Raw genomic sequence first — 19,547 nt, 5'->3', positions numbered from 1 at the left:
CCATGGGTTGCCCCTGACGGCTCAGCAGCCACCGGTCCCAGTGCCCGCGGCAGCAGTGGTGCTGCTCTCTGATAGCCCCTGCCCAAGGCTCCCCAGGGGGACACGCTGCGCCCTGTTTGTCCCTAGATCAGAATGTGGGTCCCAGTTTTGGGGCAGGTGGGGCTCTTTGTGCCTCCCTAAAGTCCTGAATCAGCCATTCTGCCCTGCTTGCTGCACGTCCCCGCGTAACCCCCATACAAACCGGGGGGTACGTCATCTGAGACTGGGGCAGCAAACAGCTTCAGAAATGAAAAAGTGCAATTGCAAAAATTTCTGCTGTGAGGAGTAGTAAAAACCAACGGCAAAGAAAGGCCACCACCTCTGTGATGCGAGTCACCCCTTCCCGAGTCACCCACAGACCCAGGCGCCCGAGGCTGGGCTGGGAACGCACCCTCCTCCCCGCAAGATGACTTCCTCAGCCCTGCGCTGTGCCCGCACCGTGCAGAGACACGGGGGACGAGGGAGGCAGCTTCCCACGGGAACTTCTGTCTTTCCTCCTAAGCGATACTCCTCAATATGCTGATTATTCCTAAAGGGAGGTGGTACTGTACACTTTCTGATGATGAAGTGCACCAAACCATAACCTTCTTTTACAAGAATTGTGAGATGGATGCCAAAAATGGAAAGCATTCTTCAGAAAAGTGTTTCTTTTGTCACTGCAGACAAGGCTGTGCCGTTTTCATAAGTGACTGTCTAATCTGCAGAGGTGAGTTCCCACTCAAAAGGGAAAAAGAAAAAATATGGAGGGTGCTTTCTGCTTTCTCAATAAATAGGAAAATTCAGTGATAACAGGTTTTTCTTTTCATTTTCTGCAGTAAAAATAATTTGTCTACTTGCAATATTATTCATTTACAGAGCTTGGACAGACTGCAAACAAACTACGTATCTATTAAGTCTAGGTGAAAAAATTAAAAGCAGCAGTTCAAACATTTCATACATGGAGTAGAATCGATGTAATAAACTTTCTCGAAATAAGTAATTGCTATGCTTAATTTCCTGATCTTCCACTGGACAATTAGACTTCACTCATTACTCTCTTGAATCTAGGCCACAATAAAGAGGAAGAAGAAGAGGTGAATATTAAGCTGCTGTGGCCTGGATTCCTTAAGAAATGTAAAATCCCTTAAAACATGTGAAGGAATAAAACTAAACAATACTAAACATTCAAATTGTTTGTTCAACAATCATTTTTCACCACTTTCCAAACAGAAAGAGAATAAGAATACAAGAGAATACACCCCCTTCATGCAGTTCAGCACCACGTTTTATATGGGTATGTAGCAATGAAATGCTGGTGAAATATAAAGCAGAATAATTCACGTAAGACCACACCCCCAAACAGGTTCCCTAAACAGTTTCTTAAATTTCCTCAGACAGCCGTGTATTAGTACCCATATTCATCTACAGCCTAAAATTCTTCAAGTGATATAGAATACCTCACTCCTAAATGTGTGTAGAGAAACAGTACCATTGTTTGGAGTTGGTTTCAAACGGACTTTTTCCAAGGACTCGTGACAAGAATTAGTTTATACCCAAATAGACAAACAAATTCTTTGAAAGAAAAAACAGTACGACCAACACGGGAAAGCTGTCTGTGTCCAAACACACACACGTCTACGGTTAAGATTTGACCTAGATGTCATTAACTGAACAACAGAGAAGCAGACACTAACATCAGGACTTGCTCAAATCCAGGGACAGCTGAATGGGAGGTGTAAATGAAGTGAACAGTGTATGGAAAGTAAATTACAGCAGGAGAAACCTGACAATGATCTCCGTGTGTGTGTGTCTGTGTGTTTGCGCTCTGTGAACCTATCGCAGTTTCGCCTGGAAATCAGCACAGGGTGCACGTGCCTGCATTCATAAGCTCAGCAGCGCTAAGGCCTGTCCTCCGGCCAATCGGCACAATCTGGTCATGGTGCTGCCATTAAATTATCTCATTCTTCTAAAGAGGTTTGGATCTAAACTCTTACATCGGGCACCAAAGCCCTCCTTTGGGAATTTCTGGCCAGTGCCAACTCGGGAGCCGGGGCCAGGGATTGCCTGGGAGGGGGCCAGCTGGCCCGGGCCAAAGCACGCCTGAGGCCAGGCCGGCAATTAACAGCGCAGATGATCACATTTCAGTGCCCGGATCTCTGCTCTGTTATCCTTTAATTACTCACAGAGATGGTGCTAATTTGTACCAGCAGCTACTGACGCTAATGCAGCAAGACACTTAAGGATGCTGGTCACTTCTGGCACTGTGGCAGCCCCCTGCCGTCACACACAGTCCCAACGGTGCCTGACGGGCTGCTGCTGTGACTCTGGGGTGGCCAGACGTGACACGGGGTACGGTCTCAGCATCTCCTCTCTGGTACTTGGAAAATACCTCAGCAATGTCCCTCTCTGGCTTCTCGTATGTGCTTTTCCCATCAAACCTTTGTTTGTATGTAATTGTGTGGGTATGTATATACTTTCAACAATATATCACTAATAGCTGTAAAATAAACAGTAAAGAAACGAGAAAATTATTTTCTTTCTATAGGCATTACTCAACAAAAGTTTAAAATTAATTTAGGTGTGGCAGGCATGTAATCAAAACTCATCAACTATTACAGCATACCCAATTACTATTCATAGGTTAAAATCCCTGTCTCTTGGAGCCTATTTAAATGCACATTAAACATTTCTACATCACTTTTTCTAAGATCAGTCACAAAACAAAACAAGTTCCCCGTTTCTGTGCACAGATTAAGTCATTGAGAAAATCGAATGATCGCATCAGTTTGTAACACGAGAGCAGAAAGCAGTAATGACAGCCGCGTGAGCTACTTAATCCAAAAAGCAAGATTTTGAGCAGGAAAACTGTGTTACTGTCATCTTTGCTTTTTGGATTGTGTATCGTATAAGCATGAATAATAGGCAAAAGCTAAACCAGGAAAAAGCAAGGAGTATTATTAATTTATTTTGTAATGCTGGTATATGCTGGCTATCCCATACTTACTTTCGGTAGAGGTAGCTCTTGAAGCATTTGGTTTTCAAATTTAGATTTAGTCTGCAAGTTTAAAGTCATGCTTCTGCCGGCATGCATTGCTGAAAACCCTCCAGAGTGCAGCATGCCAAGGCTAACTGTGTTGTGTTTGTAAGCAGCGGTCTGAGTAGAGGAAACAACCACGTGACAGGATATGAACACACATGCTCATCGAATTAAGTATCACACATATATGGTTAATTTCACAAAGTTTTAGTTTAAGCAAACAAACAGTACCAAGAAATAAATAGCTTTCTGATGCATGCACTGGGTCACACGGAAGCAAATACATTGCTAGTTATACATAAAATGGATACCATAAAAGACTTCAACGCTGACAGCAGATGAAATATGTTGTTATCTGTAGTTTGGAAATTGCAGTATATAACACGGTACAAGTCTTTATTTTGCAAATGCGGCCAAATTTTGGTACGTCTGCGCAGCCGTGGATGGGCCAGAACACGTGTATCTAGCATAAAGGAGCACCAAAGGCAGGGGAAAAGCCCTGCAGGAGAAGGCTCTGCACCGGCCCCTGAGCTTTGCCACCTGGGGCAGCCTAGGTGGCTAGCAGCTGCCCAGCAGGGGCAAGCTCTGGCCGGCTCCGGTACAGCCCGGCATCTTGCCGGCCATGGGCAGATGGCAGCGTCTTCTCCTGCAGCAGCTGCGGCATCGCGGTGCCCCGGCGCTCCCATCTCCCCAGCCAGCCCAGCTTCTTACGGCTTTGCTCATCCTACGCTGCAAACCACCAGCAACCAGCTCGCTGGCACCTGCGGGCTTACTGGGAGCTCAGTTTAGCTAGATAACATCACCAGTGCCAGCCTTCCAGGAGATAAAGTACTTCTTAAGCAAATACACATTGCAAACTAAGTGTAAAGATATTTCTTAAACAAGCAACACCTGGGAAGTGTTTATTTCCACCAGAAATGTCTCTGCTTGGGGTGCACTATTTTGCCTAGGAATTACGTATTTTCCCATCAGATTTACACAACACGAGGCAAATAGCTGAAGTAAGGGAAAAGCTTCAGCCTTCGAGCCAGTTTTTAAAGTTTACCCATTTGATACTTAATGATAGTTTAATATGCATCACATCTGAGCAACTGGAAGGTAGTGAATATATTAACACCAAACTCATGAGCATCTAGCATAAAATAGTTTCAAAATGTGTCCATATACCTAACTTACGCACTTGACAACAGTAATTTTTCACAACCACTTCAGACTACGAAGTAAATCCGATTCATGAAGCAGATCATTAAATAGTCAAGATCATTACTGAACTCATGCACTAAAGCACTTGTGCTGTTTTGTATAGAAGGCAAATAAGCATAACTTCCTACAGCTAAAAGGAGTAATCATCATATTCCTCGTTAAAAACAGTGGCAGTGTATATTTCAGAGTTAAGAGGTACCTTTAAATCCCCTCCACTAACAGTGATATGAAAGCTATAATACATTATTTTACTTTTTATCTGTGATGTTTTTCTTTATTGCCTTTTACGGCAAAGATGTATCCAGCATCTTTTAATGCTCTCAGATCATTACTGAAGCGGTGGACTTCAGCAGCACCTTCACATCAGTTGATAAGGAGAGATTTTTATGGTTTTTATTATTTCAGACAGTGCTGCAGCGGTTCCTACATCAGTAACGTGCACTGTTACTCGGGCAGAGACTCTTTATCCCTCATTTAACCCGGGAGCCCCTCACTCCAGCTGCTTCTGAGCACCCCCAGGCCCCTTTGCGGGCCGGTTCCTCTGACACCAATGCAGGAATTTTGTTACTGGGAATTCTCGTGGTTACCACTGTACGTGCAAATAGTTTGAAATACCGAAACACACAACTAAAGGCATTAATTGCAGAGAAATGCCAAACATACCCTGTCTAACCTTCTAGCTTCTATATGTCTAAGTAGCTGTTGTCTCCAGTCAGCGGGCATTTTAGCACAGCTCTCATTTCCCTTCACAGGGGTAGGCCTTGTCTTTATATCACTGTTATCGGAAGGCTTGTCGCCATAGTTACCCAAGTTATAGTCTGACGGTATCTTTTCCAGCAGAGCTGCCATTGTAGGCCTCGCTGAAACCGGCCTGGTTTGGGATGTGCCGTAACTCTCTGTACTGTAGCTTCTTGCAGACAACGGCCTCCTTTGTGTAAGGTTTTTAACTGGAAAGCTTCCAGTCTGAGCTTTCACTTCTTGGTAGGAAGGATGCTCGTCTTCATACCTGCCGTTCCTCTTGAGGAACTGAGACTCAGAGACCGAGATGCTGCTTTGGCGCTCCACAGCTCCTCGGTACGGAGGCCTGCCATACCTATCGCCGGGGGGCAGCTCGTGGGGCTCACTGACTCTCCTGAACATGGACATCTCGGTGGAGCTGGCCAACGAATCCGCTCTCCTCAAGAACCCCGGCCGAGAGCCCTGGCTCACAAAGGGGGCACTGACCGCCTCCTCGTTCACCGACGGCTGGGAGAAGGAGAACATGTGCTCCACGGGCGGGTAGCCGCGGTAGGCCCTCGGGCTGACCAGCTCCTGGGGCAGGTTCTTACTCTGCTGGGGAATGTACTCGGGGTTGAGCTGGAAAGGCGGCGGCAGCCTCTTCTCCGCGGTGACCTCCACTGCTCCCTGCGGGTTGAAGCTTTGGTCGAACTGGTAGACTTTCTTCGTGACGGATGACTTCTGCTGTGGCTGCACCTTGACGCTGCCGTAGGTCAGCAGCTCGTCGTCCAGCATGGGGACCGACTGGCTGCGGGACATGCTCAGCATGCCGTGCTCTGGGCCCAGCAGCTTGTCCACCCTCTCGTGGGTTCCTACAGTATCGTTACCAGATGCATAGTTTTCTAAGGGTATATTATACACTTTGTATGTACCAATGTCTATCTCATCGATACTTTGCGACTTCTTAAATTTGTTAGTTTTTAAATCCCTCATCATCGGAGAAAGGCGTTCCGTACTCTTGCTGATCGAAATAACGCTTTTGGAAGGATCTGGGCGACAGTGGATATGGGAAAAGACGTTTGTGAGGCTTCTGTTAGCATTTGAATCGTGATATTCCCATGCTATTCCCGGAGTGAAAGTGCCAGTCATTTCAGGAGACTCTTTGACATGATCTTTCCGCTCGGGCAAAGGGCTGGTGGTGGGGGTGCTTTCCAGTTTGGAAGGAAAAGCTGTCCTGTCTTCAAAAGGACTAGGGGTTCTGGTCCAATTTTGCCAAGGATTGGGAGGAGGCACTTCAGATTCATGTGTGTTTCTGAGCGTTGGCTGCTCCAGCTCCAGGGGAATCCCAACTATCCTGTCTTGCCTAATCAACGGCCTGCGCCCGTGCGCAGATGTGCTTCTAGATTTCGTGCTCAGGAGGGGGTTAGCACTAGGGTTCTCCACCGTGCTCTCCTCCGCAACGAACCCCGTGTTATCGTAGTGCGAGCTGTCGTTCCAGCTGTCGGCAAAGGTGTCGCTCAGCGGGCGCCGGTCCGTGCGCTGCGGCAGGTTCCCCACCGGAGCCGACTCCCGCTGGCTCAGCAATGGCTTTGTTTCAAGGGGCTGTGGAAATGACTGTGCCAGCCTGAAGAAACAAAACAAAATGAAACAAGATAAAATGCCCTCTATTAGAGCACGTAAGCAGTCATGAGAAAGACGCAATTATAAAGCAATTTAATATTCTCCCATCTATGCTCTGGCTTTGGGATTGTACTATGAGATGTGCGCCTTGTGCCACTGTTTGGCATGGATGGCTGCAGCAGTTTTTTGCACTGGAGTTCAGATTCTCTAAGTACGTACAGAGAAACTAAGTCTTCAGTCAAAATTCTTGGGTGGCTCAATGCCGTGTTCATATAAATCCAGCTGAATAAATTTTCCTTCTTTTAAAATAGTCTTCTATGTGTACATGGGAAGATTTATTTTTTTTTACACTTACATTATTTTTTTCTTAAACAAAAATACCAGATTCAGTTTGTGCATGTTGTCATCACCGAGATTTTATGCATTTCCAGTGAGCGGGCTCCGGCCTCTCTTTAATGGGGAAGAGCCTGTGGATGGAACTCCATCAGGTGAGTTATGGCAGGAGAAGACAGGGCGGGGTGTTCCTGGTATGGTACGAGAGTGTTTTCAGGTTGCTGGTGGCCACGGCAAATTACAACTTTTAAAGAACTGTGTTGTTCTTGGAGGTCCAGGGCAGAGTGAGGCTCAGGACAGCAATAATACGAGACATACGCTCTGCTATCTATGCTAAACTACAGCCAGCTGCAGCTCAGGACCACACAGAGCACAATAATTGCAGCTCAATTACTAGGCGCTTCTAATGTGTGGTTACAGCACATAGTTGAAAAACCAGCTGTAGAATTACTGACGCTCACAGAGTATGAACGGGTGGCCAACTCTGCGCAGCCTGGGCTTTGAATAGCTGCGTACACCTCCACAAAACTGGGGTAAAAACGTTGTATTTTTTAAATTGAATGCCTTAACAGATAGCATACGATCGCTTTGAATGCATATGACAACATAAGACAAAAGGCAACCAGAAGCAGTGTTAAGAAAGATGATCACACCTGTTCCCCCACAAAGAGTTATTCACTGCTTCTTTAGCCGTTGGCTGCAAGGACCCCATTTTTACATGCGCGTTGGAGGACCCTGAGGAAGCCTGGGAAGGGGAATAGTCTGAGTAAGTGCCTGAGGAAACGCTGTTATTCAGACAATGGATCTTATCCGCTTCAGACTCATCTGTCGATTCTGCAACAAAACACAGAAACGTTTTCAGGAGGTGTGACTTCAACACTGAACTCCAGAAAAATACATATTTAAATGTGAGACTATGGATATATACACACACGTGTGCACAAACAGGAATTTAATACGTTTTTAAAATCAGTGAAGTGTAGAACATCTTAAGTAATGTGCGTGCGTCTGTGTACATGACATATGCTTTCACCTAAAAGGTTGTCAGTCAGCTTAGTACCTTTCTTCTCTTTACCCAGAAGAACAAGTTTGGGTGGGTACAACGGAGTCTCTGGCATGGAGGGACGAAGCTCCCCTATCCTCATCTCACTGGCAGGATGTCCAAAGGCATCCTGAGGAAAATAATAATGCAGAGTAAACAGAGGAAACAGAATCCACTTCAAACCGCAACGAACAAACATCCCACAGCCTTCTCTTCATGAATGTGACAACACACCAGAACTCCACCATATGGGTAGCATCTAATCATGCTGATTTGTCAGCTGAAAATTCTAATTAGTCCTACATAAGTACTTGTAAAAGTTATGGTGATGTGTTCATTCTGAGAACGTGGACAAAACAGATGGAACTTGCAAGATACATCAAGGCCATGTAAACATTTCTGATGAAGTAAAGGCCACAAAAATGCAAGCTGCCAGTAGAAATAAATAAAAAATTTAGAATAAACAATTCTTATTTCAGGAATAAGCATTCCTCATTCATTTATTTGTGGCACAAGCCCTTCCATAGATTCAACTGTCCTTATAGCTATATTTAATTAAAATGACTTTGTCTCTAAAGAGTTTTTTGCTAAATTAAAATGATTTGGATTTCACAAACTTCTCATTGAGAGTTCAGCAAATCTTGACCTTCAAAGGCTGCCCTGCACAACTGTTTTGCTGTTCTCGCCGGCAACAGGATATATACCGAAAATAACATGAGTTAAAAAGGGGAAAGAAAGTGAGATGTAGTCTCAGAAAGAGATATTTTAAATTAGGACATTTAAATTAGGCTCACAGGATAGCTGGAAGGGAATGAAGACACAAACAGGGAATCCGTGGCATTTCTTATCCCTGGAAGGAAGTTCAGAAATGAGAAAGATGCTGACCTGAAGGTGTCTTGGGGAGACAGGGCAAGGGATGACGCTTCCTGCAGGAATCACACTGGTGACCCTGCCCTCAGGGGGGGACTTAAGGGAGCTGGAAGAAGGAGCAATATGGGCGTTGATGCATGGGGTCAGGGAGACGCAATGGAGAGGGAACTGGTGGAGACGGGCACAGTAGCACTGGGAAGTCCGTCCAAAGGCCATCAAGATCCTTGTGGGGAGGGGAACGAGAAACATGCACCATCTCCAAGTGAGAGGAGGAGCTGGGGTTTCGTAAAGAGGATGGAAGTTGGAGAAGATCCAGTAAAAAAGAGGAAGTTTTGGAGAGACTGGAGGAGAAAAATCAATAATTAGTAGTTTAAATGAGGAAGGAAATGGTTAGGAGAAATATACATAGGAGGGAATTTACACTAATGGAGAGACTAGGAGGATCTCTGTACCCTGACGTTTTGTTGTTAAAGGTACTCCAGTGATTTTGCAGAAGTCAAGAAAGGAAAGAGATGTAATACTTCATGAAACAATTTAAAATGGAGTACCAAAACCAAAACCATGTTATTAAAATGTGAAATGCTGCAATATTTTTAAAATTTACTTGCTTTTACTCATAAGGAGAAAACTTTTAGAGGTCTACTCTCCATTAACTACTTTTTCTGGTAACAGTGGAAACAGAGATTTGTAGAAGCATTTGCCATGTGATTTATTCTTGAAGAATATAATTATATTTACACAACAGATATTTCAATCCTTCTGCATTTGGTGTTCTACAGGAGGTAGTACCATACCAACACAGCAAAGAACAGGCATCTTTCACAGCCCATTTACTGAACCCCCTCACAGTGCTAACATTTAAGCAAATATAGCTACATCTGATTCTCACATGGTGTAATAAATTCAAGATTTTAAACTACTTCCACATGCAGAGACCCCTTGTTGTGTGTGGTATTTCTTACACAACAGTAGTGATGTACACACAACTCAAAGCTAACAGTGCAACAGCATTTTTTCAGTGCAGCACAATCATTTTCCAGTGCAGTGTAACAAACTTCGGCAAAACGATTTTTTGAGAGATAAAAAAAGTGCACAGCATTCGCAGAGTGTGAAATTCTCCACCTTCCAAGCACGGTGCATGTGAAGTTTCTTCTTGTACCTCTGAGCTTGTTGTATGCTCTTCCTTCTCCCTCCTGTCTGGGATTTCCAGAGTCGGTTTATGAGTGTTGTCTGTATCAGACAGGTGACCCTTTTGGAATTCTTTATTTTCTCTATCTTGAACCTAGAATCCCAAGATTGTGCCATGAAACTTCCAAAAGTTATAAGCTTAAAATAAAACTACTTGTTGTCAGATAGGAAGAACCAGCAATTCCATTTTTGACATAATGATGAACACAGATTTTTATTTCAGGTGCAGGATATTCATGATTTTATGAAGTTTTCTTTGTTTTATTCCTTTTTTTTTGTCTTTTTAGCCCCTAGTCCAGCTATTCCAACAAAAACCAATACTCTTTTTAAAGAACTAGTCTGGCATTTGTGAATATGCCATGAAAGTGAAATATGTTGTAAAAAACCCAAAATCATATTCCATTTAATTCTACTCTGTTTAAGAGGACCTTTTTTCTTACAAGCCCAAGAACAAAAAGGTCACTAATAGAAAAAAAAAAGTATTATTAATAGGATGAATTGCAAAAACAAAGGGAAGGGAAGAGAGAAATGCAATTGTGTTGTGTCAGAATTTATTCTTCAGGACTAACCAGAGAAAGATAGAGGTAGAGGACAGAAAAATAAGGTGAGTTGTTTCCCAGGAGAAAATACATGTAAAAACCATTAAAATAAATAGGAAAGAGAAATATCCCCAATTAGTCACACCAACAACACAAGAACATTAGATTATAATCTGGAGAGATGGAATTTTTAAAATAACTCTTAGAGCCTGCTTGCAAAGGAAATAAAGCCTGGGACCAGAGCAGAGCGGGGCTCCGGGCAGACGCCGCAGGCACAAGCAGAGGAATCGGGACCACTAATGACGGATCTATTGCAGAGGAACAAATAAATAGACGCAGAGGGGTGGCAGCACGGCTAAACTGGAGAAGGCAGATCAATCTGAAGAATGACAAGCTGGCTATAAAGAAATGGAGAAGCAAAGAAATAAATGGATTAAGGCAAATGTTACTCGGTCCAGATTTTACTAAGACTTTAATGAAAGAATAAAGGAGAACACTGAAAGCATAGGAACAAATGCAAACAGATAGCTCGTAGATTAGCCCTAGATGCAGGCAAAACCGAGGCATAGGCACCTTTCCCAAGGATCAGTTAGTGGTGCGGTTTTGTAACAAAGCCCACGTTTACAGTCTCTGCACGGAAAATGGCAGCTCTTCCACCACTCAGCCCTGTATGTCAATAGTTTCAAGGTCCCACTGAATAGTCTTCTCCTGCCAAAATCACAACGTGATTTCTACCTGAAGCTCAGCATGTGAAAGGGAGCCACAGTTCTGGATATTTTGCTGTCTAAGCTAGCAATTATCAGACTGATCTAAATAAAATTCAGTCACCAATCCAGGAATGCACTGAGAGTCACCCCAAAACATGGGATTATCCCAGAAGAAAGCGGAGTGGAGGATCTTCCACCTGCTCCCAAATCTCTCCCACTCTCATGGCTGCAGCGGCAGCTTCCAGAATGGCCAGTTTCAGTAGCCATTAGTGCTGAAGGTTGTCCCAAACAGGATGTTGATACAAGATATAGCTGGGCCAGTGGAAGGAAAACTTCTGAATGTGGATACAGAATCTGAAAGTGGAAGAACAAAGGAACTCTGACACAATTCCCACCTGCCTGCAGAGGGGATCCAGCAGCCAGCACAACGTTGCAGCCCTGATGCAATAAGCTTTTCAGCTGCAGCAGGCAATCTCAGCCACACCAGAGAGCTTTAAAAGGAGACGTGAACTTGCTGATCCAGTGACATAAGAACATGAGGAACAGACTGGGGCAGAGGTAGTTCTTGGGACTCCACATGGAAAGACACAGTAGATACTGGAAAAAAATTGTCACGTGCAGGTAGGGCATAATGACTGTTTCTGCCATGTGTGTCTCTGCCTTGCAGTGCTGCGGGCTGGCCAGCGGTTAGAGGAATGCACACATGAACCTTGCCTATTCAGGTGACCAGAATACAGCCAAAGGGGTGCATCCGAGGACTGCCCAGACCTACCTATCACCAAAGATATCACAGTTAGAGATCCTCAGACTACAAAGATGTACTTCAGAATGAAAACTTCCATTTCCAGTAGTTTAAGCACAGTTTAATCTCAGATGGCTAAGCCTGTTAGCTGACACAGTCAGGGTTCTGGAAAGATAAACTGCAGATGCTTATCTGACCAGTCATCAGTCACATACTGCAGAGAATGGGAGACCTTCTAACATCATTCTCAGTTATAAACCATGGACAGGCTCTTGTCCAGCTCTGTACGAGGTCTTCAGCGTGAGGACGGAAGTCTCAGTCCTGCCCTGAGTTACACCACCCTGACAGGCAAGTTGCACTCTCTGTGCTCTCCCGTCTCTGGAGGGAACAAGCTTCTGTTGCTCTCTATCTAGACGGAAATGCGCCCAATTGCATACATCTTCCCTAGGCTGCTGCCAATAGACAGAGTCTCAGGTCTTTTGCAAAAACACCACTTCATGGTCCATCAAACGTAAAACAGGCCTCTGTGCCCTGCGTATGTGAGTTTGTAGAGTGTCACGTCCAGACGTGTAATACTGCACCTCCTGAGGCCTCACGCAGGTGGGCACAGACAGAGCAGTAGCCTCAGGGGGTCCAGGGATGTCTTGGACTGATTTTATGGAAGGTAGGCTTTATCTTGGAGGCAGCCCTGAATAACGCCCCTCCAGTCCAGACACTTAGATAAGGTCAGGCAGAAGTCAAAGCAACTCAAATTGAACTTTAAGACATTTGACATCCTATCCGAAGAAAGGTCTCTTGTGAGTCAGGCCTCCAGATGGGTAAAAAATTACCTCCTTTCTCCTTTGACCAACAGGCACCAAGGTCATAACCTCAGTAAAGATCTTTTGTGCCATGGAGAATCCAAAAACTCTATAATGAAGATATTTCTGACTCCTGATAAAATATAGGTAATTCTGTTGCAAAGAGCTTATCAAGGTATGGTCTTAAAGCAGACAGAAACCAAAAATCTTTAGGACGTATTCCCCTCCCAATCAGGAGAGACCGTCATTGTGCATCCCATTAGTGGAAAACAGCTCCCATGATACACACATCAACGGAATCAATTGAAGCCAGGCATCCTGGGGGAAATAAAAGTGTGTAAGTCTTCCTGGAAAGGCAAGGTGGTCTTTTAAGACAGTCTTTGGAGCTTTCACTGAAAACAAAACAAAAAGAACACTCTTCTCTACCCACCCAAAAAAACCCCACAACCCAAACCCACACAGTAAGGAAGTAAAAAGTTAGAAGGAAAGAGGTCTTATTTTGCCTGAGATGAGATGAAGGTCTCAGAAGATGCAACAGAGCTGGGGTGGTGTTTTTCTAGCTGCAAGCACTAGCATCTGCATCAGATCACTCAAGGAATAACTCTCTCTCCTTTTTATGCAGTATTAATAATAAACCTGCTAGGAATTAACACAAAGGATGGAACGCTGTAGGCTGGACTAGAAAAGACTTTTTTTTAAACCCAAAGCTGAGAATTATATCCAGTATTTCCAATTTATATGTCAATTCATGCATATCGAAAATATTAACTCTAAAGTTCTTAATTGCTGATTTGTGCTATTTCTCATTGTTCCTCATGGAAGGGCTACACAATGCACTCAGTTATCCCAGACTTCTTTTAAAATGACTTAGGACAATGAAGAGGTTTATTTTAAGTGATGATTAATTAAGAAATTGTTTGCTTATTATAACTGCAGGTGGAGGATGATACAGGGAATTTGAAATTTAGTTTGTTACTCATTTCAGATGCTCCCTTTAATTATTTAGAAACAGTTTTGTGAAGATACATGTGTAAATTAATTGTGAGAAAACCCAAAAGACACCAGGAAAGAAACCAGCTTATCTGGCCTCTGAGGACGGGAGAGTGAGCATTGCACCTGAAATTAAATTGCCTTGTTATTAGAAACTGTCTTCAGCCTAAATCTATATCAGAACACACCTGCATTTTCAACCTGTATTTTAACTTGAGGCTTGAGATCATGTCTCCTAATTATCTGAAAAGCAAATGGAGCTTAATTATGTTTTATTTAACGTGTTACAACTGAAACCATGCTAATATTATTCACCAAATGATTCACACTTTTCCTGCAGTCTCTCATACCTCTTCTTTAGCTTCACGCAGGAAGCCAGGGAGGGGAAACTGTCTACATCCTCCTGCTTTACCACCATAAAGTCTTCCCAGGGTCATTACTTGTATGAACAACAAGAAGACTTTCTTTTCTTTTCGTTAGTTGATGAGATAGTTGTGTCTCTAGTCTTGACTGAGTACGAGGGAAATTAAAATCTGAAAAAGTGCCACCATCTTTGGTATAATAATAGAAGATGAAAAATACATCTTCACTGATATGATAGAAATATTCATTCACATCAGTTGCTTGTGGTAGAAAATTAACTAGGAAATTGCAATCACATTACTTAATTGCACTTCAGGAATTACTGCAGGGTCTTCAGCAATTCAACTATTTTTATAGAATGCTTTTTGTGATACTCGTGCAATTAACAGCTCCTGTACATTCACAGAAAAACTAGATATGATTATTGCTCTGTTGCAAAAGGGAATGCATTTTTATCAAAGAATGAAACATAAGAATGAAATTTGTCTTCATCTTTTTCTACGTTAGAACACAGTCCGTGGTCAGACAAGCATTTCAGAGCAACTGTAGTGTTTTGTGGTGTTGCTGCCATTTACTCTTTCCCTACAGCTCCCTAACAGAGGCCTCACAGGGCTCTGCGTACTCACAGGGCTCTGCTGGGCTCAGTTAACTGGGATGTCAACGTTCCAGTTCAACAACTTAACGTTTAGTTTGACAGCAACTAAACCAGTGCAGCCACCTACTGCTGAAGCCTGTGTCACCAGACCCAGCCACAAGACCAAAACAACAGCGATTCCAATTCCAGACAGGTAACACGGGTGGGCACAGTAGGGATAACTAAAACCCACAGAAAGCTACTAGGAATATTCAAGTTCAGAAGCTAGAGGATACAAAATAAATTGTACGTATTCGGCACCACCAGCAGAACACGGCAGTACTCATGCCACAAGACAGAAGTTGGTACAAAGGCCAGATTTAGACAGTAAGAAAGAATTTAATGAGTAAAAAGGACTAACGGTGGAACTTAAGATTTCAGATTTAAATAAAAACATGAATGATTTCACTTAAAATATTTTAGTTTGAAGTACTAATCAAAACTGTGCCTAGATTTGAAGAAAGTCTTCTGAAGCCATCTTAAGAGAAAATTTTTGGTGGTTTTTGTTGTTTTTTTTTTTAAAGAAATGAAGATGTTGAACTGTAAGTAAAACACACAGTACTGACGGAGCAGCTGCAGTGACTGCTGAGTACGTACGAACAGCCAATCTGCATTAAGGATACGGAAAACTGAGGACGAAAAATTCGCGCATACACGGCAACCCAGAGACAGGGATATTTCAAGGACAATGAATTTATCATCGTGTTTAAATAACAAAGGAGTGAAAAGCTCATGCGGTATTTTTTTTCCCCTAGTTTATTTCTTTTGCACGTTAAGACTTCATAGAGATTTTCAAGAATTCTGGTATTCTTGTAGAGCCGTCCACACTTATAAACCATCGGCACATACTGTCAGGGCAAGAGATTTCCCTTATTTACAAATTGTGCCTGCACAAAGTCATTAGTGTGAATGTTAATGAGCAGATGCCCTCTGAGATCAAGCTTCAGATTTGTAAGAGCTTTGCACACGACTGCAGTATTTAGGAATTTACCTTTCAGAGAGTGTCTTCATTTTAGAATAGAAGGCGTTGTTACTGTATGCACCCATCCACGTCTGGCTAACGTATTATGGGCTAGATTCTGCAACTCACTGTAAGGCGCGATTCAGGCGGTGCCTGATCTGAGGTTCCCTGCAGCCAAAGAAGCAGCTCCTGCTGACTTCATTAACTTTTGGCAAGGTTAATTGTCTATCTACCACATGTAATGTGGACAGAAGCAGCAGAACGTAACAGCGTGGTAGGGTCAGACAGAACAAGCTGATTTGTCTTTAACATATTTGCCGCAGAAATACACTTACTTAAGTCTGGGATGTAAATCGTGATCAGGTCCATTCTCCTTCTAATGTGCAAGTCTCTCATATCATTAAAATTTAGGAGAGTGCTTGTATATATCAATACCAAAATTCAGATCTAGGTAGATTTCAAACCAAAAATTCAGTCTGATAAACTCAGTAGTATTGGGAAAAACGGCAACTCAATATATAACTAAATTAACTTTACGGAATGAAACTAGAAACTATCAGGTATGAAGTTCACAGCAGATGCAGAATATCATTTGATGGAGTTATGTTAAAACGCCATCTCGAACTCTTGAGAGGAACAACGATCCTTTTACATTACCTCCACTGAAATCTCCTTTGGTGCCATGGGCCACTTGTGCTCATACTTGTCTTTCACAGTTTGTTCACTGTTGGCGGTTGGTGTTGAGTTCTCAGGCCGCACTCCATGGCTTGTTTTGCCCACCAGATTTTGAACTGATTTTACCATATTCTTTAAATCCTCCGGGTATGGAGTGGGATAACGTTTTAGATTTATTTCAACCTGAACATTCATAAAAAGAATTAAAGCACAAATACAAAATGAAAACAGCATGCAAACTGAAACCATGGTTACAGTACTATGGCTAAGTGCAAAATCCTCAAATTTTTAATTAATCTATTTGAGGTAATGTGTTACATATAGCTGTCTTCATGGATTTTTGGACTGAAATTTGCTCTCAGCTACACTATGTCAACCTATAATGGAATTTCAGTGACATAAAATAATGGATGGGAATGGTTCCCTATAAGCCTATCTTTTACCCTGTGAGAGTATTGAATTTTAATTCTACACTTTGCTTGAGAGTACTGACATATTAAATCACACTTTTTCAAAACAATACTGGTGTAAACGTAGAATTAATTTAGCTATGTTCAGTGTACTGAATTAATCTGAATTATCTATGGCAGCTGAGAACAGAATCTGATCTACTGGGAGCTCTTTGAGATGTAGAATGTACGCACATGCACTCGAGTGTAGCTCACTCCTTTCTTATGCAGAAAATGAAAGGAAACCAGACTCAAACCACTTCTGAAAAGTCACCCTAAGTCACACTGAACAGCACCTTAACGGACAGAACTGCAGATTTTCTAGAAAACTCTGTATTTTAAGTTCATAATTTTCATCACTCAGAAGCAGAGAAACATTGTATTGCCCAAGTCCAAAGAAATTTGAAGACAATTCTACAAAACGTCAGGGTTGAGTGAAAGGGAAAGAGTGGCTGAGCAGGCTCACGGATGACGCCCTCCACTGTCATCTGGCAAGACATGACACGGTCAGCAAATTGCTGAGGGGATGGTGCCACAAATGACTACGTCAGGAAAGATCCAACAGGAGAGACGCCAAACATGATGCTGACCTCTCCTTATACCTCCCCCCCATGTGACAGACATATTTTGTCTGCTGAACATCACAGCACGTCATGAGAAGAGATGCTGAGGGGACTGAAGTGTGCTTCCAACCAGAGCACGACCTCGGCGAGGCTGCCTGGGCTGTGCAGGGACAGTGGGCAACTTGTTGGACTGTCCCTGGCACCTGGCCTGCGGCAGATCCTTCTCTCCCAGCACAGGTCCTCTCCTCCACAGAGCATCTCCTCATCTCCTGCCCTTCCTGCTGCACACCTGCCCTATCTTCACCACCTCTATCCCAGCTCTGGAAGATGGTTGTGGCTTAAGCACCAACCTTGGGATTGACCAGGAGAAGCAGAAAGCAGAGCGGCACCCGCTGCTGAGAGCGCCAATGGCCACCAAACACAGCAGCTGGAATGTAGAACGTTGTGGCTGAGCCCACCACTCTCTTTGGGCCTGGATTTGGGCCCAAATCCAGGAAATGCAATAAAATCCTTCACTGGAGTAAAATTACAGCTCCCAGTGCAAGCTGGGCCTGTCAGAATAACGACTACTGATCATGAGGCTGTGAAATTTGAAATTACTCCACATTTCCTATGTGGCAGGTATTTGGAAGCATTTACCACAAAGAAGCTTTTACCTCATTGTGTAGGTGAGGTAAGTAAAGGGAACGTACTCTTAATAGCTCACTATTATAGCTGTTGGATTTTAAATCCCTAACGAGTAGGAAAAATGTAATTTTGGGTTCAAATGAATGTTTTGTTGATGGGAATATTTTAGAAGCAAAAGCATGATCGATTTGGAAAATAAAACTATACAAAATACCAGCATACAATTCTGAACGATAGAATAAACATTACGGATAATAGATTCTGACATGACTTTAACATAAAACGTTAAAATGTATGACTATGATGTCATATGTTAATAAAGAATTTCAACAGAAAAAATAAATTAAGTCTAAAGCATTACTAAAGATCTGGTTGATTTACGGTTGAAAGAAATCATATTTAGATGAGGCCTAATTAGGCAGCTGTTTTCTCACAAAATTCAGACCATGATTTAAGTGTAAGGTCTACAGACAAACACAGCTAAAAGTCAAGTCATAGAGCAAATCCTCAACAAGTACTAGTCAAGGAAAACTTAACTGAAAGACTTTCATGAGATAGACCAGTCATAGAGAGGGATTTCAGCAAGAGTTTTGTACCACTGAGTGTTAATAGTACACAGTAAAAATACTGGCAGCAGAGGTAGGTGACATCCACTAGAATGCAGGTATTTTCATCACTGATTTGGACTTATCGTTACAGAGGAAATCTGTACTCCCTGTCGACACAATTCTTGTACGTTTAGTGCTACATCAAAAGTAGCATGACCCTGAAAAGAGAATTTTTGAAGTTCAAAATTCTTGATGGAAAAAGTTATTGAACAATTTCAATTACCAAATCTGTTTTAACACATAGTTGGCTGAGAGTTCAGTTTTGATTATGAAAGATAAAAAGTAAAAACTGTGTATGCTTTTATAAAACGCCACCAATGTTTGTGGTTACTGCCTATTGATAACTGAAGTTAACCTTCAAGTCCATCCCATAAAGGTCGGGTGGAACTGCTAAAAATGTATGTGTTAAAACCTCCCTAAGACCTATCGCAGCACCTGGCTGAGTGACACCCCCTGGGCTCTCACAAGGTTCCAGCAACGGGCTTCTAAACACGGCTGGTGAACAGCTCAGCCAAAGAACTCCACAACACTTCCATGGCATTGCTGGGAAAGAGCACGGACATACCAGAAGGATGCAAATTAGCATTGCTACCTTAGTAATAGTGCTTGAATTTGAGCTCCTTCTTTCATGGCTTGGGCAAAAAGGCTCTTTTCCATGATAGGGAAACCCCCCCCAAACACCTTCAGCAGGAAACTTTTCCTTTCCCAGCCTGGCAAGATTTCCTGGGTTTGAACAGTATTATTGCTCTACTTTCAGTTTTTACAAACTACAGGTATTTTGGGTATCTGGTGTACACACAGTGAGATGCGAGAGAGGAGAGATGCTCTCTTCCAGGTACACAGATGGGAGGAAACATCTGA

At 42.9% G+C, this 19,547-nt stretch overlaps 1 protein-coding gene across 1 annotated transcript in view; it reads right to left on the bottom strand.

Annotated features, from left to right (window-relative positions):
• LRRC7 (leucine rich repeat containing 7) overlaps positions 1 to 19,547 on the bottom strand; it is a 97,570-nt gene that overhangs the window by 15,284 nt on the left and 62,739 nt on the right. Inside the window, exons 15-20 of the mRNA XM_054212541.1 lie at positions 16,422 to 16,622; positions 10,000 to 10,122; positions 7,989 to 8,100; positions 7,582 to 7,762; positions 4,922 to 6,599; positions 3,023 to 3,172 (exon numbers count right to left, since the gene is read on the bottom strand). Of these exons, the coding sequence (XP_054068516.1) occupies positions 3,023 to 3,172; positions 4,922 to 6,599; positions 7,582 to 7,762; positions 7,989 to 8,100; positions 10,000 to 10,122; positions 16,422 to 16,622 (2,445 nt within the window). The remainder of the gene's footprint in view (positions 1 to 3,022; positions 3,173 to 4,921; positions 6,600 to 7,581; positions 7,763 to 7,988; positions 8,101 to 9,999; positions 10,123 to 16,421; positions 16,623 to 19,547) is intronic.

The sequence above is a fragment of the Rissa tridactyla genome, chromosome 8, assembly GCF_028500815.1.
Source record: "Rissa tridactyla isolate bRisTri1 chromosome 8, bRisTri1.patW.cur.20221130, whole genome shotgun sequence".
Classification (NCBI taxonomy): Eukaryota; Metazoa; Chordata; class Aves; order Charadriiformes; family Laridae; genus Rissa; species Rissa tridactyla.
The sequence above is the reverse complement of the archived record's forward strand: the minus strand, read 5'-3'. Positions and strand labels throughout refer to the sequence as shown.